Source organism: Chiloscyllium plagiosum, chromosome 9 (genome assembly GCF_004010195.1).
Source record: "Chiloscyllium plagiosum isolate BGI_BamShark_2017 chromosome 9, ASM401019v2, whole genome shotgun sequence".
NCBI classification, from domain to species: Eukaryota; Metazoa; Chordata; class Chondrichthyes; order Orectolobiformes; family Hemiscylliidae; genus Chiloscyllium; species Chiloscyllium plagiosum.
The window spans coordinates 84,483,043-84,508,444 of NC_057718.1; the positions used below are offsets into that span (position 1 = coordinate 84,483,043).

Genomic DNA, 25,402 nt, shown 5'->3' on the forward strand with positions numbered 1-25,402 from the left:
ATGAGTATCAACAAGAGGTGTCCAACGTTTTTCATCTCCCACATCCCGGAGACACCCTCTCATGATAAACAAAATCCTGGATTGGGATGTCGACCAGTGAACCTCTGGGATGGGCTGTCTATAGCTCACCTCGATCTCAGGAGAGCCTCTCTCACTGATTCCAGAAATAACCTGGTGTCATTGGTCCGGGGAGTCTTGCAAAAGGAAGAGGAGGATTCAGCGAATGACACAGATGACCCTGAGATGAAGCCAACCAAGATCACTGGAGCTATCCCCTGCATGAGCCGGTCAATGGCTGTCTTCTGCCTAATACTGAACATCATACTTCCAGGCACAGGTAGACTTGTTTAAATAGAAATCAACAATTAGTGTTTATAAGTAAAGTGCTTTGAGCAAACTTTTAAATAAAATATGTCCACATCAACTTTTCCCACTTATTTCCTTGGAATGTGCAGACTCTTTGGTGAAGACCAAATCTATATGTCCTGAAGGTTCATTATAACTAACACAGATGTCCATTTAAGCTTGAACAGGGGCAAGTAAACCATGGCAACCTATTCCTGTGCAGGGTGCATCAGAACCAAGCTCACATTTGATGTCTGCACAGCCATTTTCAGCAAGTCTTTTGAAAGCAAGAATAGTCCAATGTTTCTCTCCCTAATCCAGGGCACTGAGGTGAATTATGGTGAGCTAACCCCTCCAGTTGGGAGCCGTTAGGTCTGTACAGGTCAGGGATTAGGCTGGTCTCTTTGGCTGTGATACTTGGTTTGGGAGAGGGATAAGAGAGTTAAATTATGTAATATTAGAGGCAATGCCCTCAATTTATTGTGCATTGTGCTATGTGCTTATAAAGAAATTTTAGTTTAAAAAGGTAATCAAATAATATATATTAATTAAATATTGAAAACTCTAAAAAAGAGACTTGTAATTATATAGAGGCTTTCATTGCCTCTTGATGTCCTAAAGAATTCTGTGGTCAATGAATTACTCTCCACTATAGGAAGAAATGCAGTAATAAATTTGTGTGCTGTGAGATACCACAAAAATTAATGTGATGATAATTAGGAAATGTTTTAATGATGTTGAATGAGGGATAAATATTAACCAGGTTACTGAGGGAAAGTCCCCAGATCTTCATCAAATAAAACCACTTGAGAGAAAAAAATAATTTTTAGGTGAAATACAGCACTCCATCCATACTGTACTGGAAGCATTAGCCTAGATTTTATGTTCAAGTCACTGGAGTATGAATTACACAATCAACTTTTTAAATCAGAGGAGAAAGTCCTACAAACAGAGCCACAACTTTCAGATATATCAAATTCTGCTTAATTGAATTTTGCTGGGGATTGTGATGGAGAGTGAAGGGATACCAGCTACAGAAAGCCACCTTTAAAAATAATACGTTCAAAGTTGGGTGTTTTGTGATTCTGCCCCGTTGTGATCTGAAAGCTAAGTCTCCTGGAAACAGAGGTGAGGGAAGGGGCCAGGTAGGCTGAAATCATGCAGGGAAAGACACATAAATATTTTCTTTATGGAGTCCAAGGTCCAATGTGTATCGCATGAGTAGTTTAATAATGTTGATGCTGAGCAGAGCTGGAAAACTATGGCACAAAGCAGGCACCCAAACGTCAAAAATGATTTCACTGGCAATGAAAGCATTTGTTTTAGAGACAGTGAAGTATTTTTGAAGTTTAGTCACAGCTGTAATGTGGGAATATGGCTTTCAATCCCCATAAACTAATATGATAATGTTTAAAAAAATGTGGAACTGAGAGAGACATAAATATTGTCTAGCACACAGAACAGAGCCTTCTTCCTCTTGTTTGGACTAGTACCTTGGCATCTTTAATGCTAAGCTGAGAAGATAGTTCCTCTGTCCCAAAGTGTCAGCCTGGATAATACACTCTAGTCTTTAGTGGAACTTAATCTATGACATTCAAATTCAAAGACAGGAGTGCTAGCCACTGAACAAAACTGACAACAGTATCTTGATGAGCTAATTCTCCAGAGACTTTTTCAGCAAGTAAATACATAGGGCCTCTAAAGTGGTGGATTCGATATTCATGAGGACTATTGGAAATGCTGGTTTGAACTAAAATTTCCATGAGAAATATCCTTCTCGACTAATGAGAAATAATAGATTTGTGCAATGTAATCAAGCAACTCACAAACGAAAAGCAGGCAAATTTATAATACATTTGAAAAGATGATCTTTACTAGGCAAATGAAAGGATTTGCTGACACATACTGTAATAATAGCTACTGAGCATGTGCCTAGCAAGCTATGTCATAGTGTTGAGACCTGATGGATTGGTGAAGTACCAGCTAACAGTATTCCTATATGGTGGCAAGCAGTGACCAGATCATAAAAAACAGCTGAAAACAGTAACCAAAAGCCTGAACAAAAAAATGCAGCAGCAGAAAGCAGCAGCTGAAGGGTTTTGATGGTCAGCCTAGTAATTAGACTGTAGAAAGGGAAACGCTTGAGGAGAAGCTAGCAGTGGCATCAGACAGAGAAGGACTTCAAGGTTGGCCCAGCAATCAGACCACAGAGAGTGCAACTGTGTGCAATACTGATAAACTACTAAAGACTTCAACCATCAGAATCCACCTCAGAAATTCACCCACAACAGTGACAAGAGCAGCACACCAATGGAGCCATCAACAGCTAAAGCTGAAGATGCCAAAAACCTTGCCTTTACCCAAGCCCTTAGATTATGAGGAGGATCCAATCCAGTCACCTGCTGGATGAAATCTGTGGTGGTGCTTATGCCATTTTGATTAAACAGAGGATAGAAAAAGGAACCACCAAATATAACAACATAATTAAGGCCTTTGATTCTTATTTTAGTTTGAATTGCAATCATATTATAGACCAGGAGAAGTTTAATTGGTGCAGCCAGGAGCCAGGAGAAATTATTAAATCTTCTTATAAATTACTTGTTTTCGCAGAGCATTCCCACTATAGGACATTGATTGATGAACCTATAAAGGGTTGAAATGTAATGGAAGACTGGAATTTTGGAAAATTCCAAATTGGTGCAAAACCTGTTAATTTCCATGCCTGATATAAATGAAGCTATTTAAAGGGGTTTGCTGAAACAGGCTGTAGGGGCGTTCCACCAATGGGACAAAAGCTTAAAACCAGATCACTGCCAAGTGCAACTGTCAAAGAAATAAATTAACATTCCTCTTGAAGGTAACAGTAGATGATTTCCAATATAGGTGAATAACAAGAAAACTAATTTTAAACTGGATGCGAGACAGGTATAGCAATTCGTTCAGATGCAACACTGTGGTTGAAGCTTTTATTTTTCCAACCATCTTTCATTAAACGTCAGGCTGCAGGGGGCACCGTAATAAGGGCAAAAGGACAATTGCAGGCTATACTTTACTGTATTGGGAAAGAGATCACTGATAGCCTGTATGTCATTCTCATCAGCAATGTTCTTTATTAAAGTGCATAGCATTGAATCTTATAGAACATAGAACATAGAACAATACAGCACAGAACAGGCCCTTCGGCCCACGATGTTGTGCCAAACATTTGTCCTAGCTTAAGCACCCATCCATGTACCTATCCAATTGCCGCTTAAAGGTCACCAAAGATTCTGACTCTACCACTCCCACAGGCAGCGCATTCCATGCCCCCACCACTCTCTGGGTAAAGAACCCACCCCTGACATCTCCCCTTCTTCTTCTCCAACTCCAGCAGAATTTGACGTTGACTCATTATTGCTTTGAGTCAGTCTTCTGGAAAGGAATATCATCCTGAGGACAAACACAGAGAATGCTGGAGAAACAGCGTATGTGACAGGCATCTATTTTAGGGATAGAGTTAATGTTTTGAGTTCAAAGTGACTTTACTTCAGAACGTTCAAATGAGACTTGGAAATATTAGAATTAAGGAGGATTGGAGAAGTCCAAGTATCTAAAAGAGACTGCTGAACTAAAACCCCAGCTATTAGCAGTCACACAGCACCATCAAACCTCAGGAAGAGAAAGAGTCACACATTAGAAACGGTACAATAGAATAAAATGAATATATTGTAGTAAAGCAATGTACAAGTGCTATGCTGTATCTAAGGAGGTTACAGAGCATCAGACAGAAGTAAAAGTTACAGCACAACTAACTGAAGAAGTACCAACAGCAACTGTCCTTCCCCGTTATCTGTGGTAAAATATGAGATGTTAAAGTTCAACTTTCATTTAAGTCTGCAGAACTTCCTTTAAATTCCAGTCCTGATTTGGGTATCTTTGAGAGTCTAGATTCCTCAAATCTTCACCTTTATTGTACATTATTGTTGATGATGGAACCCTCATTCTCACTGATGGAGTTTCCAAGATTTTGTTATCGGAAGAGAAGCAGCCTCAAACTGAATGGAATATGCCAATAGTATTACTACTTACAGGAAGAGATCTTCTTGCCCTAGATTTATTAGGGAAATGATAATTTCTTCATTCTCAGAATGTCTTCAGAATGTTCTCTGGAAAGCATTTTGTCTGTCAGGTTCATTCCTGAGGAAAGTCTTGAATACTTCTTCATCGTTGCAGCAGCAGTGGTTATCGCACCTCTGGAGTTCTTTATATGAACTGAAAATGCTTCATTTCTTTTCCAGCCAGTGCTTTAACCTTTATCTAGACTGTACAAGGGAAGGGGCGAGAAGTTTCACTTCCTCATCTTCATCAGGGTTCACTTCAGTGTCACAGCCCAAGTAATGTGTGTTGTGAGAAGCTACTATCTCACTTGCCAATGTGTTTACCTTCCAAGGAAACAACTACAGCATGTTCTAGTCATTGTGATGATGTCAGCCAGGTGGAACTCATAGAGTATGAGTTCCCTGATTGGGTCCAAACTGGTCCAATCAGGGACCCCTGGCTGACATATAAAAAACAGTCGAAGGTTCTGATCACTTGGAGAGCTGGCTCTGAGAAAGCTGGATCAGTATCAAGGACTCTCCATGTGTAAATAAAGAGTGTCTTGGTGGCAGGATGTTGGCTTTTGTGGAGTTATTTAATGTATCTCCTACATGTTCCCTCAGAAAGCAGTGAACACTGTTGGAAATTGAAACCTTTAGTGAAAGTGACTCAGCTTGGGGACAGGAGAAGTGCTACAGTCGGAGTTGGATGGAAACTGTAAATAGTTCATGTGGTTAGGTTAACAATTCATAGGAACTGAAAACTTGCAGGAGGTGCAGAAGAGGGAAATGTTTTACAGCAAAGATATTACTGTACCAAGACACTTATAAAAGCTACTGAGTAAGTGTGTAAGAAGCTATGTCATGATGACATCAAATCACATATAGGGCACATAGAGTCATAGACATCTGATGGAATAAAGCCCAAGTGAGTTCTGTATCTAGTTTATTGGCAGTAAATCTTAATAGGTTGCATTAACCTTGTGCTCAGTTCTTACATGTCTTATGTTCCTAGAAGCTGATAATGTGTTTACTACAAAATTGATTGGCATAAGGTTGTACATTGAAATGATTTGAGCAGAGCCATAAGGCAATTGCCCAATATTTCACCAGAGGGCACTGTTATCCCTGTGGAAGAATTCCTTCATGCTGTGCACAAGTACTTTATTAACTTGGGTCAAATGAAATGAGTGCTCATTTCATAAATTATTATTCTTGACTTTTATTGCTTTGAGATGATGTACTTTTCAAATAAATGATGCACTCTTTAATAGATAATATGATACATTTGTGTGGCAGTTTCACTAATGCTGTGTATAGGGACTGGAACCATCTTGACTCAGGTTAAGCAACAGTTGGAGCTATTGCATTCTTCTCAGTCTTTGCCTCGGCACTATGGGACATTTTCCTCCCAATGAGGACATTTTCCTCCCTTCCCATCTCCCAGTTAACCTCTGCAATGCTAGGCTTCCCTCTTCTTCCTCTTCAGTGACAGGGTCTGCTACATCTCACAGCATATTAGGCCAATACAATCAATGAGTTTAATCTTTGCCATTTCTTTGTTTCCCATTATAATTTTAGTAATATACAGTGCTAATATTTTTAATGTAAAGAATAATATACAGATTTTATAGTTAGACTGTCTTGCCAACATTGTATTTATAAGTTAATGTGTCTTCAGTTAGAATGGGAGCTGACTTTATAAACATGTCATGCCCTGTGGCCATGGAAGGGACTGATGCAGCACGTTGCCAAGGTAAAGGAGTTAATGTGGGTCCCACAATGCAGCAAGATGGGAAAGGGAGCTAGTTGTACCTGGAGGCTGCATTTAAATTGGGAGCAATTGGAAAGAGTGACCATCCAGAGAACCCTTTCCCTTCCCAAACACATATATTATCTTCCCATCACTTCCTCCTTTTCTCACTGCCCATTAATACTCACCTTTGACCTATCTACTCAACTTATTTCTCCCTTACACTGCAGTCTCTCTAATTACTCAACCTCCAAACTCTCCCCCTTTCCTAGTTCTTCTCTAAGGGTGGGTGACAGGAGTCTGGAACACATATCACGCATATGAAACCCTAGCATCAACAAACAGCAAAAAAAAGTGTCTTTTGACAAATTTTATAATATTCTTTTGATGCTTAAAGATAACATGGCTTTAAAACATTAAGAATAAAAACTGACATTAAAGAAAACATAAATGCTGGAACAAATCCAATGTAATTTCTGAAAGATTAACAGTTCAGGTAGAGACCTACATCAGAATTGTAGGACTGATAAACTGCTATGAACTAACAGCAAATTTTGCATTTATTTCAAATTTTCATTATTTGCATTGTTTCTTTTATTGAATTCCCAAAACAACTAAATAATTGAGATGCTACTTCTACTGGAGCAACCACATGGTGGCTATATAGATTGCAGCAGATTAATTCCTACATTCCCTTTGTGATTGAGGGAAGATTGTGTGGGGGGGTGGGACAGAGCTTAACATCATTCGCTGTGCTCAGCACCTGTTCCTGCTGCTATGCATTCTTTTAACTGGCAGCTCAGTGCTGTTCACAGGAATACGTAAAATAATAAAATACTTAAGATGCCAGTAGAAGAATCTGTAGACCGCAACATTATTAAGGAATATTTCTTGTATTAGAGAAACATACACACAATGTGTATATTAGATAATAAGTGAAGCTTACTAAGATGCCACCAGAGATGAAGAGCACAGTTTTGAGGTAAGGTTTGTTAGAAAGTAGAACTAGGATTAGAAAATATACTAGAGAAATGAGAATTCTCAGATAAATTTAGCTACTTTGAACAAAAAGCCACAGATGGAAAAGATTACGAGTGGAATGAAGTTATGTTAGACTTTCAGTTCTCATTAAGTAAGATTAACTCAGAAGCTTACTGAATTATATGCACTCAGTGGTATGTGGAAGCATTAAGGTCATCCACAATGCACAATAGCCTAGTGCACCAGCCCAACAACGGGTAAAAACAGCTGTACTGAACAGTCATTTATGAATCTTCACCAGTGGGCCTTGTGAACAGGCCAAATAATAAATATCTGAAACTGAAATGAATACAACCTTTTGCAAGTTGGTGCAGCACCAGAAACAGAATAAATAGTAGGAAAGGGCTAGTCCTGAAGAAGGGCTTATGCCCGAAACGTCAATTCTCCTGTTCCTTGGATGCTGCCTGACCTGCTGCGCTTTTCCAGCAACACATTTTCAGCTCTGATCTCCAGCATCTGCAGCCCTCACTTTCTCCTAGTCTGAGATAGACAACTTTATAGGTTAAAAGGGAAAGAATATGGCCAGAAAGCATGCAAAGTTCCAAAACATACTTTTTTTTTCACTGAATGCATTGCCAGCATCAGGCATGCTCTCTCTGAAAAGGTGGCAGAAACTGATTCCATAAATAATTTTAAAAGTGAATTGGATCGATAAAGAGAAACTTAGAGCTACATATAGAAAATGGATATGTAGGACTAGGTGCAACTGTTTTTGCAAAGAGCCAAAGGCATGATGGGCCAGTGGCAACTTTATGTGCGGGAAAAGACCTACTGTAATCATGATGTTTGACCATCACAAAACAGGCCAACAGGGGAAAATCTATCCCGTCAATTCATCTGCAACACGCAATCAAAATCAGTCCAGAAGATCAGATTGCCAGTGTGTAGAATAATTGTTAATTCATTCATTAAGATGCAATCTCTGCCTCAGCACAGTTCCTTCTTGAAGGCCTGCATATCCCTTTGGGATAAAATGCAATGCTACACTGATGCTTGCCATACCATTGTGTGATTGTTTCTCTAAGCACAAGAAATAAATATACAACCTTTCTTATTAATTGTTGCTGTCTATAGATTCTTCTGCTGGCATCTCAAGTATTTTATCATCCACATATTCCAGTGAACAGCACTGAGCTACGAGTTAAAAGAATATCTCAAAGCAGGAACAGGCGCTGAACACAGCAAATGTTGTTAAGCTCTGAAGCTGAACAGCTTGTGGGTGAGAATGATCCATGAGAAGCATTTGGACCTTTGGAGAGAAGGTTTGCATCTCCCTCTCTGCAGTAAAAATTCTGAATTCTGAAGAAAACCAGCTATTTTCTTCTACCAGTTTCCAGTAAGCCATTGCCCTTAACCAGTAACAAGAGATCTTGCAGTTGATGTACCAACTGCTCTTTGCCTTCTGTGAAAAAGTGAGAGACTGGAGAACAGAAACGGAAGAACAGAAAGTCCTGACAAACCAAAAGGATTATCTATGGACCGGTGTTATTGTACTGTGGCCCCCAGTTTTTTCCCCTCCATCCATAAAAGTATTTTCTTTGATTGTGTTTCCCTGTCTGTATGTGTGCACGGGATTTAAAAGAGGGTTAGAGCTGTAACCAGCTTTAGCCTTCTAATTCATAGGGGATGGGAGTTCAAAAATAGCAAAGTCTTGTTCAAACTGTACTTTGCGATGGCATGGTGGCTCAGTGGTTAACACTGCTGCCTCACAGCAGCAGAGACCTGGGCTCGATTTCATTCTTGGACAACTGTTTGTGTTGCATTTGCACATTCTGCCTGCATCTGCGTAGGTTTTGTCTGGGTACTCCAGTTTCCTCCCATAGCCCAAAGATGTGCAGGTTAAGTAGAATGGCCACGCTAAATTGCCCGTAGTGTCCAGGGTTGTGTAGGCTAAGTGGATTGGCCATGAGAAATGCAGGGATAGGGTAGGGGAAAGGCCTGGCTAGTATGCTCTTTGGAGGGTCAGTGTGGATTCGTTGGACCAAATGGCTTGCTTCCACACCACCGGGAAGCTATGATTCTATGTACAGCATGTTGATGAGACAGCACATGGAGTATCATGCCCAGTTTTGGTTCCCCATTTAAGAAAACATGTACTGGCACTGTTCAAAAGAGATTTTCCAGGATGATCCTTTGGATGAAATGGTTGATTTATCAAGAGTAACTAAACACATTGGCTCTTTATTTATTGCCACTCAGAAGAATGTAGCGTGTTCTTATTGAAACATAGAAGATTCTGAGTGGGTTTGACAGGCTAGACTGTGGACTGCTAGCCCATAGTGGAAGCCTAATTTGAGTTGGCTGTAAATGAATGGCAATAAATCACTGATTGGTCTGCACACCAGTGATCAGTTATTGATGACAAAGGCTTCTGTCTGCCAACAACCTTGTGATTGGCTCCCAGGTAGCTGGGAGTGTGAATGAGGTAGTCAGAATAAATTGGACCTCCACAAAGGTTAGTAAAAAGCATCACAAATCTGAAGTTAGCCAGTTTATTTCCCTTTGTAGACAGACAGGAGCCTGGAAGAACACAGCAAGCCAGGCAGCATCAGGAGGTGGAGAAGTCAACTTTTCTTTAGGACTGGGGGTAGATGTAGGGGGGGCTGCAGATAAAAGGGGTGGCGGGGACAGGGTGGTGAAGTGGAGATAGGTGAAGACAGGCTGAGGGTACAGCCTGGTTGGTCAATGGGAGGAATGAATCCGGTTGGTGGCTGGGAGCAATGGAAGGGAGAGGAGACGGGGGATGGGAAGGGAGGTTATTTGATATTGGAGAACTCAGTGTTGAGTCCTCCAGGCTGTAAGCTGCCCAGGTGGAGGATGAGGTATTGTTCCTCCAATTTGCAGTTTGGTTTGCTGTGGCAAGTGAGGAGGCCAACGATGGTCATGTCGGAAAGGGAGTGGGAAGAGGAACTAAAATGGACGGTGATTTGGAGGTCCAGTCAGCTCCTACGGGCCCAGCTGAGATGCTTGGTGAATCATTCCCTATATTTACGAGTGGTCTCCCTGATGTAGAGAAGACCACATTGAGAGCACCTCATGCAGTAAACTAATTGGAAGAGAGGCAAGTGAGCCTCTGTCTCACCTGGAAGGACTGTTTGGGGCCCTGGATGGAGGTGACGGGGGTGGTGTACCAGCAGGTTTTGCATCTTTTCTGGTTGTAGGGGGAGGTACTTGGGGGTTCTGGAGAGTTGGTAGGGATAGTGTCGCAAACCAAGGATTGTTAAAGGGACCAGTCCTTGCGGAAGGCAGAGAGGGGTGGGGAGGGGACGATGTTCTTGATGGTGGGGGCTAGTTGGATTTGGTGCAAGTGTTTGAGGATGATGTATTGGATGCGGAGACTGGTGGGGTAGTAGGTGAGGACAAGGGAACTCTGTCTTTATTGCATTTGGAAGGGGTGGAATTTGAGCAGTGGAACGGGGAATGGATGTGGTATGGTGGAGAGTTGTCTGGATGATAGAGGGAGGAAAAGCACGTTGTTCGAAATAGATGGACATCAGGGATGCTTGGGAGTGGACCTTCTCTATCTCTGATCTCCTGGCTTGCTGTGTTCTTCCAGCCACCTGCCTGTCTATTTTGGATTCCAATATCTGCAATTTTTTGTCTCCAACCAAGCTTATTTCCCCTTTTACCAGTCACCCTGTGCCTCTGTACCCCATTTGTAAAATAAGACCATTCATGTTAAGGACAGAAACTGGGTCCATGTTTTCTGTCAATCTGTGTCTAAAAGTCAGGTTAATTGGGGAATTCTATGTATTTTTCCAAATCTTTTCTTGGTGTGACACTCTAGGAGTAGCAAGGTTTTATTTCCAGCATTCTATCCCAGTGAAGTCCGATCAGAGCAGCTAGACAGCTTTTTGAAATATTGAGGAGTTGACGGCTATGATAAGGTGGCACAAAAGAAGAGTTGAGGCCTGGGACTGATCAGCAATAATTTTGTTAAATATTAGGATAGGCTTGAAGGGTCAATGACCTACTCCTGCTCCTATTCTGATTTATTGTTTGTCTCTAACCAAACCTAAGTAGAATGAAAAGTTTTGTTTTGCATGCATTACAGGCAAATCATAACATACAAAGACATACAGATCATAGGGTGTTTAGGCAGCATTACAGCTGCACAGGAGGTGCACAAAAGCAAGATCAACATTAGATTTGATATTAGAGAGGTCCATTCACAAAACTACTAACAGCAGGGAAGAAGCTGTTCTTGAACCTGCTGGCATGTGTGTTTAAGCTTCTGTATCTTCTGCCTGATAGAAGAGACTATTACTGGGGTGGGAGGGCACTTTGATGATGTTGGCAGCATTTCCATGGCAATGAGAATTTTAGATGGAGTCCATAGATGGGAGGTTAGCTTGCGTGATAATCTGGGGTGTGTACACGACTATCTGTAGTTTCATATGGTCTTGGGTAGGCTGGTTGCCATATCAAGCCATAATGCACCCAGATAGAGTCCTTTCTATGGTCATTTGTACGAGTTGGTGAGGATCCTTATGGACGTACTGTATTTCCCAAGCCTCCTGAGGAAAAAGAGGCATTGTCGTACCTTCTTAACCGTTGCATCTACATGGGAGGTTCAGGTTAGATAGTTGGTTATCGTCACTCCTAAGAACTTGACGCTCTTGACCCTCTCCACTTTAGCTCCATTGATCTATTATTTCTGAAGTCTTTAGTTTTTAGTTTTGCGGACATTGAGGCAGAGATTGTTATCTTTGTACCATGACACCAAGCAGGCTATCTCCTTCCCATATTCTGACTTGTCATTGTTTAACAGCATATCTACAATGGTGGTGTCATCAACAAACCAGTAGCCATACAAAATTTGGCCACACTGACATGAGTGTACAGGGAGTGCACTCCTATTTCCTATGTTCTTATATGTACCAAATCCAGCACAGATGTACAGAAAGCAAACCTCGAGTGGGCGAACATACTTATTGATGGCATGGAAAGTGGTCCAGTGCAAAAGACTCATTTTATGTTGGACCCAATTACTCTTTTAATAGCAAAATATAGCATGCCATCATTAGATCCTGAAAACTAAGGTGAAATGGCACGAAGTCAAATTTCATTTTATTAAACTGTTAAACCATTGCCAGCATTGAACACTACAGAATCAGTCAGACTCCAGGGCATCAATGTGGACTTCACCAGTTTCCTCATTTCCCCTCTCCCCACCTTACCTCAGTTCCAACCTTCCAGCTCAGCACTGTCCTCATGACCAGTCCTATCTGCCAATCTTCCTTCCCACCTATCCGCTCACCCTCCCCTCTGACCTATCACCTCCATCCCCACCCCTCATTCACCTATTGTACTCTTTGCTACCTTATCCCCAGCCCCACCCGCACCCGCCATTTATCTCTCCATCCTGGAGGCTCACTGCCTCTATTTCTGATGAAGGGCTTTTGCCCAAAATGTCGATTTTCCTGCTCCTCGGATGCTGCCTGGCCTGCTATGCTTTTCCAGCAGCACTCTGATCTAGAATCAGTCAGAGTTCAAATCTTCAACGCTCTCAACAAGAGTCAGCTCATCTGACAACTTGGAATCTGAGTAGACCAGTCTAAACCTCTATGGTATATTGTCAAAAGGAACAACCAGGTATACCATTACGTTTATGCTGAGGGTAACATTTTGAAATGAGAACAAATAATTGAGTTGAAGTTTCTTAAAAAAGAGTGTGGTGGAATCGATCACATCTTTCATAAATGAATTTGCCTTGCTAGTTACTGATTCAGAATGATTGTCAGGTATGATAAATAGCACAATAACGTGTTTCATTAGTCTCTGTCTCAGTTTGTCTAAACTATTAACAAATGTTGATTGTCTGTGAATGGTGTCTAATTTTTCAGGTACGATTTTGTCTGGGTTTACACTTCTGTGCTGTTCTGAACCAGCAACACCCACAGGCCGCAAGACCAGTGATGAGATGATGGCCCTCGTGTGCCTGAATGTTTGGGTGGGAATCTCACAGCTTTTCACTGTCCCCTTCCTCTTGGTGGGCTGGTTATGGAGCATAACCTGGGGAGTGATGATGATTAACCTATCCTGTAAGTACTTGCCTGTGACTATAAGTCTTTGGTGATTCACCATAACAAGGGATCTATTTCTATTATTCTCTTCTCCTAAAAGTACTGATTCATGCTGAACTATGATCCATCATTGAGTCATAGAGATGCACTTCATCTTCAGTCCTTTATGTATGAGCTTAGGCAGTATTTAATCACTGGTCTGTCACACCCAAATCCTATCATGTTCTGTGCCAGTCAATACCCAGGAGTGGATATCCAAGTTAATCTGTTTCCATTTTCTAGATGACTGTTTTCATCTTCCCCTCAGCCCATCTAACTATACATTAAAATCAGGGACAACTTCCTTTCAAAGATGTTCTTCATTAACTTCCTCATGAACAAATATAAAAGAAGAAACAAAACAGGCAATTCTTTGCAACACTTTCCACCCATTGTTGTACCTATTCTGAATCAAAGCAGACTGCTAGGAGACCACATGTGTGGGAGCAGTTGAGAGAGATGGAAATGAAGGGTTGTGTAGTGGTATAAAGAACAGAGCACATATCTGGAATAAATAGTTTTTCTTCATTCATACTCTCCCATATTGTTACAACTTAACTTCTAGAATGGCACTAAATATGCTGCAAATTAGCTTAATATCTCTCGATAAAACAGCTAAATTGGAAACTCATAGATTGAAGAGAGCACACAGAAACCTGAACTTCATCAGCCAAAGGCACTGTACACTGGTATGCCAATGCAATGTGTTAAGGCCTCCTGGAAGTTAATATTTCTTAATATTTTTTATTTCAAAAATATACTTTATTCATAAAATTATTTGGGTCTCTTTACAATTGGTCATGTCATTCTTGTGCACACATTACATTACTTTACATACAGACATCAAAATTTATTTTTCCTATATACAAGTCTGTACATTTACTATCCAGCTCTTCTGCTGAGGTGTCAGCAGAGCCCAAATGACTGGGTGGGCCCCCTGTTCTTCTTAGGCAGGCAGATGTTACGTGGTGGTCTTTCCCCACCTCGCCTTGGCAGCAGCTGCCTCAAGCTTCAGCGCATCCCTCAATACGTAGTCCTGGACCTTGGAATGTGCCAGTCAGGGTCAACTCCTTCAGCTGGAAGATCAACAGGTTTCGGACCGCTCAGAGAGTGTCCTTCACCGAGTTGATGATCCTCCAGGCACAGTTGATGTTCGTCTCGATGTGCATCCCGGGGAAACAGACCGTAGAGCAAGGAGTCCCGCGTCACGCGCTGCTCAGGACGAACCTCGACAAACACCACTGCATTCCTCTCCAGACTTCTTCTGCATAGGCACATTCCAGAAGGAGGTGTGTGACAGTCTTGTCCCCCCTACAGCCACTTTGAGGGCAGCGTGCAGTGCAGAAGATAGTCTAGATGTGCATAATATTGCTTAATGTCCTCCCCCTCCTCCTAAACTACCTGCTGGAATCCAATCCCAATGGAAGCCATGGTTCAAAGTTAACACACTAGCACCTTTGTCAGAATGTTGTGAGCTTAAAATGTCAGATATTTTGCGTATTTTACAAAGAGGAGCAGGGAAATTCTTTCCTCTGCCCAGGCAAATATTTATCTCTCAATCAAAACCTAAAAGCAAATTTTTTGATTATTATATTGTTTGTTTATGTGCATGTAAATTGGCTGCAGCTTTTCCTGTTTTATATTGGTGTTAAAATGCTTTGCATATCCTGAGGTCATAAAAGGCACTTTAGACATGAAAGTCATTCTTTTTCATTTACCAATACAAGTGTGAATAGATAAATTGGTTGGTTGTTCAACAATGTCACTGAACACCAGGCTACCCTCAGGAGGAAACCATAGATATGAAATGTCTATAACATTTATAATTCATCTTCTATCTTCCCAGGGCCTACTACATACAAAGCAGAAGTCAAGAATAATGAAATACTCTCAATTTTCCCCAATGGTGTAGCTCCAATGCTCAAGAAACCAACACCATCTAGAGTGCAGCCTACTTGATTAGCACTCTATCCACCATCTTCAACAGTAACTCCCTTCACCAATGATATACTTAGGTAACAGTGTATACCCTTTACAAGGTGCAGTGCAATAACCCACAAAATCTCCTCCAACAGCACTTCCAAACTTATAACCTGAACTACCTAGATGGACAAGGGCAGCAGATGTATGGGAACACCACCATCTGCACATTCCCAACCAAACTACATAGCATCTCCACTGTATAACAATTCATTCACTGCCACTGGGTGAAATCCTGGAACTTCCTTCCTAAAAGCACTGTGGGTGTCCCTAAATCCCAAGCACTGCAACAGTTCAAAAAGGCAGCTCACCATCACCGTCTCCAGGGCAATTAGAGATAGACAATAAATTTTTGCCCAGCCAACACCCTCATCCCAGATGTCCCTCACACCTGGCATCTATTTAGTCAATGTTTGCTTGTCCCTTCTACAGAGCCTTTATGTCTTTGAGGATTAAAATCTTTTCTGTAAGTTTCTTCTTGCATCTGGGCTACCATGTTTGTTTCAAGTTCCCTATTTAAGTCTCCAAGTGCGTGTTTGTGGACATTACAATTGACTGTATTTATTTAATCAATAAAATCTGGGGTAATGCAAATTCAATGCAAATCAAGTGTTAGTCATGGAGCTATATCATGTCCTTCTACAGACGACTTAGAGCATACGTTGTAAAAAGGTGAGACCGAAACTGTGAAACTGGTTTTAATTTCTAAACTTACACATTACCCTAGATATCTCACAAATTATATTGGATGGGAAGGGTGAAGAGGCAGAACTTCCTTACATTGTCCAATAGTTGATCCCAAAGGCATTTCCCAGAGTTGGGAATAATTTGAATATCCAGCGATAGCTCTCTGCCCTGTTGGAGAGAATAGAATATAACACAGCTCTGTGCTACACTGATACACCTTTATTCCAATTCAAGGCAACTAAAAAAAGTCAATTTTTAAAATCTTTTTGGGTCAGCCAATGAGCATCTGCTGAAGAGATGCAGACTTATTTAAGTTTGAAATGTGGGTTGAAGATGTTCTCTTACTGGACAAATTCTCTTGAGACTATGAGGAGATAACTAGATGGAATTTCTAGTGTAGAAAGAAGGACTTGACTTGAGTTCAGTGTCTTTTACAATCAGAGGTCATTCTAGAACACTGCACAGCCAGTGAAATTATTTAGATAGCTAGTCACTTGTAATAAGTTGAACTGAAAATGTGTTGCTAGAAAAGCGCAGCAGGTCAGGCAGCATCCAAGGAGCAGGAGAATCGACGTTTCGGGCATGAGAAGGGCTGAAGAAGGGCTCATGCCCGAAACGTCGATTCTCCTGCTCCTTGGATGCTGCCTGACCTGCTGCGCTTTTCCAGCAACACATTTTCAGCTCTGATCTCCAGTATCCTCACTTTCTCCTGTAATAAGTTGAAACCAATTTGTTCACTGGAAGCCTTTACAAACAGTAATCTGATAATGCACCAGATAATTTTTTTTATGCTAATAGTAGAGGGATAAATATTGGTCAAGATATAAGGAATTGCTCCATTGCTCATTCAAATACAGCCTGTGATCTTTTCCATTCAGTGAAGATGGAAGCATAGTTCAATATCTCATCTGAGAGACAGTATCTCCAATAATGCAGAATTCCCTCAGTAGCACTTTGGTTGACCTGGGCCTTTATGCTTAAACTCTCAAGTGGGACTGGAGTCCAGAAATAGTCCCACACATGCTTTAATGTAATGTGTCTAGGCAGCAGCCTGCCCTAAATCAAGCTACTACAAACATATCAAAGGCAGAAGTCTGTTGCAGAACTGCTTCCCTTCCTCCTGCAAACTGGAATTTCTACTCTAATGTAAAGGGCTGACAGAAAAATAAATGGATGTGCCTTGTTCAGTGGTTTTTTTTAGATTTGCAGGTATTTCCTTTTTCCTCCATGGCGTAACTGATTCTCTTTTAGCAACAGATGTAATGCTAATTACATAGGCATAAGGGTAGAGTTGGCTGGAGTGAGCTGGGAAAGGAGTTTAAAGGAAGTTTAGAGGGGTTTTGATGAACAATGATAAACATCTTTTAAAAAAAAGTCATGACTCCACAGCAAAAATATATTCTAGTGAGGAAGAAAGATTCTAGAAAGGGGATAATCTGACCATGGTTAACCAGGAAATTCAGCATCAAATGGAAAGCAAAAGCATGCAGATGGCAAATATTAATATCAAATCAGAGGACTGCGTAAATTTTAAAAGCCAACAAAAGATTATTAATAAAACAGGTAAAATTAACTGTGAAGTCAAACTAGCAAATAACATAAAAAAGACAGTAAGAGCTTCTTTAGATATATAAAAATGAAGCGAGAGGCAACAGTAATGATAAGCCCCTTATAAAGCAAAGCTGTGGAAATAATAATGGAGAGCCAGGAAATGTGTCACACTACTATGGCTTAAAGAGGTTTACTTTGTCCTTTTTCTAATGAAGAGAGGTTGAGACAGAGGTACTGGGTAGTTTTCTTCAAGCCAACAAATTATACAGTTTATGAGAATTGGGCTTGTTTAAAAAAATAGAACAATAGAAGCAGCCTGAATGGGTGGGGTCAAGTTCCCACAGAAACTGAATTTTTAGTTTATCTTTTGGTAGTTGACTGCTGGGGTCTTGAAGCTGGATGTTGAAGCTCTTATCCTTTCTCTGTTACGGCTAAAAGCTGGGGCTCGCTTCCTGCTGCTAGAATTGCATGTGAGATAATCTATTTTACTGAGTTTGCTTTTTGCCAAGGATGTGCTTCTGGGATGTTACAATATTGAAACAATTAATGAATAGTTTCTTATTTTGTTAAGTATTTTGATAGAGATACAGTTAAGCCAAACCTTCTCTTTGAATTTTACCTGTATATTAACTATAGTGTACAAATAAAGCATCTTTTGCTTCAAACCTGATAGTTTGACCATTCAAATTGCATCTTGAATACAACGCCTGGCACTTGCCATTAAAGTAATAAGTTGGGGTCCATGTTATCTCCATGACATGTTTTGAGGGGGTTTGATCTGGTCCCTAACAAATGGCAATATAGTTAAATAAATACTTTGTATCAGTCTTTACAATAGAGGGTGCTAATAGCAGTCTGAAAATACTAAATAATCAAGGAGTTAAAAGTGGTGGGGTGATGGTTGGAAGTAGACAAAATAATTCCCTCAAGAGAAAAATTATTAGGAAAAATAATAGAGTTGAAGACCGCTAAGTCCCTCAGACCTGATGGGTTGCATCCTAGGATTTTAAAGGAAGTAGCTACAGAGATGCACTGGCAGTGATTTTTCAAGAGAGATCCCAGAGAGAGAGAGAGAGAGACCAAAGAAAAACAGCTATCTATTGGCCATTTAGCTTAACATTGTCATTGGGAAAATTTTAGACTATATCATGAAGCATTCAAAAATATAATATTTAGAAACATAATATAATCAAGCAGATTCAACATGGCTTCATGAAGGAGAAATTTAATTTTGCCTGACAAGTGTATTTATTTCTTTGAGGAGGTAACAAACAGGGTAGATAAAGGAGAAGCAGATTAATATAATATATTAATTCCTAAATTTTGACAAGGTACCACACATGAGACTATTTAGTAAATAACTTACCCTTTATAAAGCCAATACAATAAGCATCTCACTGATTGATCAAGTAATCCCCTCAGCATGAAAACAATCTCAGCCACTAAGTCCTTCAAAACTCTGCCATCCTCAGAGTTCAACTCCTATTCTTCTCACAGAATTTGGTCATTGAGTTGCCTCCACTAGCAGCTTTACTTATCTTTACTTTACAGACATGGTTGTCTCCACAAGGGCGTACTTCTGCAGAAACTCCTTGGCTTACCTCATGATAGTGTTTACAGTATGGATTCTGCAGGATCACCTTTATCCAAATACAGTCAGTTCTTCAATTCATGATGGTTGCATTCTTGTGCAACCCCGCATTATAGAATAATTGTGCTTTAGAAACAGCACTTAAAGTATTAGCGCTGTAACTGCATTGCAGCTATGCACGCTTTAAAAGTTCATGCTGTAGAAACAGCATCCCCAATTCATCAATCGTGTTACAGCAAATTCATATTGATGAAAAGCGCGTTATAACAGAACAAGCTGTACTCAGAAAAAACACCAGCCCTGGTTAATCAGTTCCTTTAAAACTGAAGCAGCAATAGTAACTTCATTTCATTTTCTTTGCTGCTAAATCCATCCTTGTTGGAAACCTGAAACAAACACAGAGATTGCTGAAGAAACTCAGCAGGTCTGTCAGCTCGAGAGAGAAACAGAATTAAGTTTTTGAGCCCAGTATGACTCTTCATCAGTACTTCAGTTCTTACATGTTCTTTAAAAAGGTAATTTGAATAGAGAGAAACTTCAGAGGGCTTTGATACCTAAGGATCTAGGTGTCCTCTTCTATGTGTTGCACAAAGCTAGTCTGCAGGCACAGTAGGTAATAGGGAGGACAAATAGAATTGAGGCATTAGTTGTGAAACAAATAGAGTATAAACGTCGGAACGTGTTGTTGCAACTGTACAAGACATCGGTGAGATGCATCCATAGCACTATACAGAGTTTTAGGCCTATTACTAGAGGAAGGCTGTAATTGCATTGGAAGCAGTTCAAAGAAGGCTCATTAGATTAATTCCAGAGATGAAAGATTTGGTTCGATTTGATTTGTTATTGTCATGTGTTGTGTGCACTGAAATCGAGTCAAAGAGTATTAGGGTAATAGAACAGATAGAAGAAAATAATGGTAAAACGTGCACAGGGAATGAGATTCAAGTTTAGGCATGAGTTCAAAGTGAGAGGGGAAAAGCTTAGGGGAGAAATTTGTGGGAAGTTCTTTACTCAGAGGGTGGTGGGTGCCTGGAACTCGTTGCCAGTCGAGGTGGTAGAGGCAGGCACGATAACGTCATTTAAATTGTATATAGACAGATACATGTATGTGCAGGGAGCAAAGGGATACAGACCCTTTGAAAATAGGCAACAGGTTCAGATAAAAGATCTGGATCGGCGCAGGCTTGGAGGGTCGAAGGGCCTGTTCCAGTGCTGTAATTTTCTTTGTTCTTTGTTCTTGTATGAGATCAACATTAAATTTAAAATTTGAGAAATCCATTAACAGCAAGGAAGAAGCTGTTTTTCACTTGTATTTGTATAAAAAACTTTTATATCTTAGCTCGATGGAAGAGGGTGGAAGAGAGTGTAAGAGTGTAACTGGGGTGGGAGGGGGCTTTGATTATGTTGGTTGCTTTGCCAAGGCAGCAGGAAGTATAGATGGAGTAAATGGATGGAAGGCTGGTTTACGTGATGGACCAGACCGTGTTCACGACTCTCTTGAGGTCTTGGGAACAGCAGTTGCCGAACCTCGCTGTGATACTTTCAATTAGAATGCTTTCTATGGTACATCTATAAAAATTGGTAAGGGTCCTTGTGGACATGTCAAATTTCCTTAGCCTCCTGAGAAAGTAGAGACATTATTGTGCTTCTTTGACCATTGTGTCAATATGGGTAGACCAGGACAGATTGTTGGTGATTACCATTCCCAGGAGCTTAACGTTTTCAACCATCTCCACCTCTGCTCCATTCATGCAGACAAGGGAGTGCCCTCCAATTCACTTCCTGAAGCCAATGACCAGCTTCTTTGTTTTGCTGACATTGATGCAGAGATTGTTGCCTTTACACCATGCCACTAACCACTCAATCTCTTTCCTGTATTCTGTCTCATCGTTGTTTGAGATCCACCCTACAATGGTGGTGTCATCAGCAGACTTCCAAATGGTGTTTGGCCACATAGTCATGAGTGTTTAAGGAGTATAGTAGGGAGCTGAGTATGCAGCTTTGTAGGGCACTCATGTTTAAATAATGGTGAGGTAAAAACAATGATTGCAGAAGCTGGAAACCAGATTTTGGATTAGTGGTGCTGGAAGAGCACAGCAGTTCAGGCAGCATCCAAGGAGCAGCGAAATCTGCCTGAACTGCTGTGCTCTTCCAGCACCACTAATCCAGAATTTAAATAATGGTGGTCTAATGTTTGTTTTGTGAGGAGAGATTGAGTAGTTTAGGACTATACTCACTAGAATTTAGAAGGATGAGAGGAGATCTAATTGAAATGTATAAAATGTTAAGGGGGATTGACAAAGTAACGTAAAGCAGTTGTTGCCCTTTGTGATGCAATCTAGAATCAGAGGTCATAGTTTTAGGCTCAGCGGTGACAGATTTAAGACAAAGATGCAGAATCATTACGTCTGCCAAAGGCTCATGAATCTGTGGGACTCACTATCCCACAGTGCAGTGGAATGCCAGGACCGTAAATAAATTTAATGAAGAAATAGATTTTTAATTAGTATTGCATTAAAGGGATACAGAGTGTTGGCAGGAAAGTGGAGTTCATTAGATATAGGAGCAGAATTAGGCCATTTGGCCCTTCAAGTCAGTTCCATCATTCGATTATGGCTGATATGCTCCTCACGCTCATTTTCCTGCCTTCTCTCCATAATCCTTCAATCAGTTATCAATTAAAAGTCTGTGTAACTTCTCCATAAATTTACTCACTGTCCCATCATCCACCTCACTTTGGGGTAGTGAATTCCACAGATTCACAACCCTTTTGGAGAAGTAGTTTCTCCTCAACCCTGTTTTAAATTTGCTACCTCTTATCCTAAGACTATGACCCTCTTGTCCTAGAATGCCCCACAAAAAGAAGCATCTGCCCCATGTCTATTTTATCCAAATCTTTTATTGTCTTGAATACCTCAATTTGATCTTCCATCATTCTTCTAAATTCCAGAGAGTATACGCCTAAAATTGGGGCCGAGATGAGATCAGCCACATTGTATTAAATGGTGGAGCAGCTCAAAGGACTAAGTTGCCTACTCCTGCTCCTAGATCTTACGTTTCTATGTTTCTTATGTTGCTAATCTTTTCCCATAAACTATTGAAAGCCAAATCCTCCAAGCTACATTAATGTCTAAAACAGAATAGGATAATGGCTGAAACTTGCTTGCTTGAATATGTTTTCAGCACATTGACATCAAACTGCATTCACACTGTAGATATTCCCTGTTAAGATGAGTATGAAATCTCTGTAGAGTTAATATAATAGCTGTGAAACACTCTGTGTTCGAACAATCTTAGAGGGCAATTTTATTCAACCTCACCCAGTCCACAACCAATACCCATCAGACACTACTGGAAAAACATCAAATATAGGAAAGCCAAGGGGACTTAAAACAAAATTATTTCCAATATTCACTCCTCTGTCACCAAAACATCTGACAAATGAACTATTGCTGTATGTGGATGTGTCACAGGATGGAATCTCAAAATTCCACCTACCTTCTATATTTACCATTTCACGAATAAATTGGATGCCTTACTTGCTCATAACACTGTAGTATCTTGGACAAAAGACCATTCAGATTCTTGATGGTAAGGAATCTGTTCATCCACAAAAGACCTAACTAAAACAAAATCAATGCTCAATCCAACCAACATTATCCTATCATCCAGTGCATAGACTTGTGAAAAAGATACACGTACAACTCTGCTGCAAACCAGATCTACCTATATAAATGTCAGGAATCAGAGCTGGAATTAGTTTTAAAGCACAGGTCCACATTAAAGCAGCTTTAACTAAACTTACCAGCCTATCTTGAATAGGTAGGGCCACCTCTGCCAATGAGTATTTAATTAAGTAACTCTAAACTGAATTCGAAGTCAGTTCTCATGAAATGAATGTGAGAAATGTCTTTATTTGCTCTGATCCCTCGTTGCTCTTCATTTTACATTTTGTCTGGTCACTATGTGCCTATACTTTCTCAGGAAAACCAGGCAAACCTTCCAAAGATTCCAATGTAGATATTTTCTAATCACCCCCTTCAGAGATGCTATTGCAGACCTTTGGGACAAGTGGGACTTGAACCTGGCCCTTCTGGAAAATATGAAATGCAAAAGCTGACTTCACACGTGTATAACAGAACCTGTTTACAGGGGGCACCTGTTCAGGAGCAATTTAGACTGGAGCTTGGTTCACCTTTCAGATTTCAGTCTTGGATTTCTTTCAGAAGTTAATACTTCGGGATGCAGTGCTTGAGTAATTTGAGACTTGTCACATGGCAAATGTAGTGTGCCTGACAGGAAAAGCAGCCTAGGACCCAATCTGTTTCCAAAACACCTCACATTAGAGGTTTTCCCATGTCATGTCTGGGTTGATTGTAAATTGATCAAAAGAGGTTTACTGCTATGAATACTTTTTAGTTTAGCAATGCCTTGTTGGCAAGAAAACTGGTTTAAACTAGTAAAGCACTGGGAAGTTTTAAATACACATTTTACAAATGCCACTTGATGATTCCTCATGAAGGCCCCTATTACATATTTAAATGATTTAAATAATTAGGAAAAACAAATAGTGAAATAATTCTGGATGAAATGGACCTTATAGGAAAGTAAACAGACCAGTAAATAGGAAATATATTTCAATGTAAAAAAAATTCAATAATTATTTTATAATTCAATACTTACATAATTATGTATTCAGGACTCAGAGGCATGGACAGGTTTGTGGCACTCTATGTAGGTCCCTTAATTTCATGTACAACAATTGAATTTTCCATTAGCCACCTCTTAAAATAGTCAATCCAGTTGTGCCTCGAGCTAAAATTCTCAATTGAATTCCATTTTCCACTTTCCACTTTATCAGTTCATTTATAGCTCCAGAGTACAACATTATTCCTCAACTATCAATCATATGGTTAATTTTCATATCTGCAAACTTAATCATGTCTCCTTCATTCAAGTGTGAATTACTAATATACGCCATGAAAAGCAAGAGACTCAGCAGAGAGCCCTGCAGAACCACACTGGGAACTTCTTCCCATTATAAAAAAAACCATGCTTTGCTTTCTGACACTCTACCAATTTAAAATCTAACTTGCTTCTTTCCCTTGGCTCTACTTACTTTTAGAGTCATTGTGTCAAAGAACACGGAAACGGACTCTCCGGTCCGACCAGTCCACCATAATCCCAAACTAAATTAGTCCCACCTATCTGCGCTTGTCCCACATTCCTCCAAATATTTCTTATCCAAGACACTTATCTGTCTTTTAAAGGTTGTAACTGGATGTGTCTCCACCATTTTCTCTGGAAGATCATTCCATACACAAACCACTCTCTGTATATAAACAAAATGCCCCTCATGTCTTTTTAAATCTTTCTCCTCTCACTTTAAAAATGTGCCCCCTAGTCTTGAAATCCCCCACCCTAGGAAAATGACACGTGCCATTTACCTTATCCCTTATGATTTTATAAATCTCTATAAGGTCACCACTCAACCTCCTATGCTTCAGTGAAAAAAGACCCAGCCTGTCCAGCCTCTCCTTATAACTCAAACCCTCCATTCCAGGCAACATTGTGACAAATCTCTTCTGAATTATTTTCAGCTTAATAATATCCTACCTATAACAAGGGCAACCAGAACTGGACACATCAGTCCAGAAGCTCACCAACGTCTTGTTGGTGAGGCTTCAACATGACGTCCCAATCCTATATTCAACGGTCTGAGCAATGAAAGCAAGCGTGCTAATCACCTTCTTAACTAGCCTATCTTTATGTGATGCAAAGAATTACATATCTGAACCCCTAGGTCTCTGTATTATACAACACTAATTCTCTTGTTGCCTGGCAGACTGACCTCCACATTGCAGAGGCTAAGTGCCAGATCTCATTTTTCTGACCAGCTGACACCAATCATTTGGTTGCTATGATGAGGTTTTCAAAAAAGTTGAAGAATCTATTTCTGCATTAGATCATGCTTTACTTGGGTTATGTTTGAGGGACATACTTAAAGCAATATAGTTTAGATATGCACTGTGCCTAACTTAGACTTAATGTTAACACCAAGTTCCAAAAAATTATTTAATTGTCCAACAATTACCTCCTTTATCTGATGAGTACTAAATTTAAAAACCAAAGCACATTGATATGATTTTTCTTTTGGCATTTCACTCGATTGAACCAGCTGACAAATTTTGCATAATAATCTTTTTCTGTTTCAGATGAACAGAGGAATGCTGGGGAAGCACAGACCGTTACCATGGAGACAAAAACTGAAACTGTATTCCTTCCTTCTTGGATAAATGACTCTGTAAAATAA

At 40.2% G+C, this 25,402-nt stretch overlaps 1 protein-coding gene across 1 annotated transcript; it reads left to right on the forward strand.

The window, feature by feature from the left end:
• LOC122553264 (protein SPEC3-like) lies at positions 1-25,402 on the forward strand. Its single transcript, XM_043696849.1, has 3 exons — positions 1-337; positions 13,062-13,259; positions 25,305-25,402. Exons 1-3 carry the CDS (start codon positions 1-3, stop codon positions 25,400-25,402), a joined length of 633 nt encoding a protein of 210 aa, XP_043552784.1.

Excerpts from the sequence above, each read along its gene's own strand:
- LOC122553264 (XM_043696849.1), top strand. The coding sequence starts at position 1 with ATGAGTATCAACAAGAGGTGTCCAACGTTTTTCATCTCCCACATCCCG. Across the intron at positions 338-13,061 it reads CATCATACTTCCAGGCACAG|GTACGATTTTGTCTGGGTTT; the intron begins GTAGACTTGTTT and ends CTAATTTTTCAG. Across the intron at positions 13,260-25,304 it reads GATGATGATTAACCTATCCT|ATGAACAGAGGAATGCTGGG; the intron begins GTAAGTACTTGC and ends TTTCTGTTTCAG.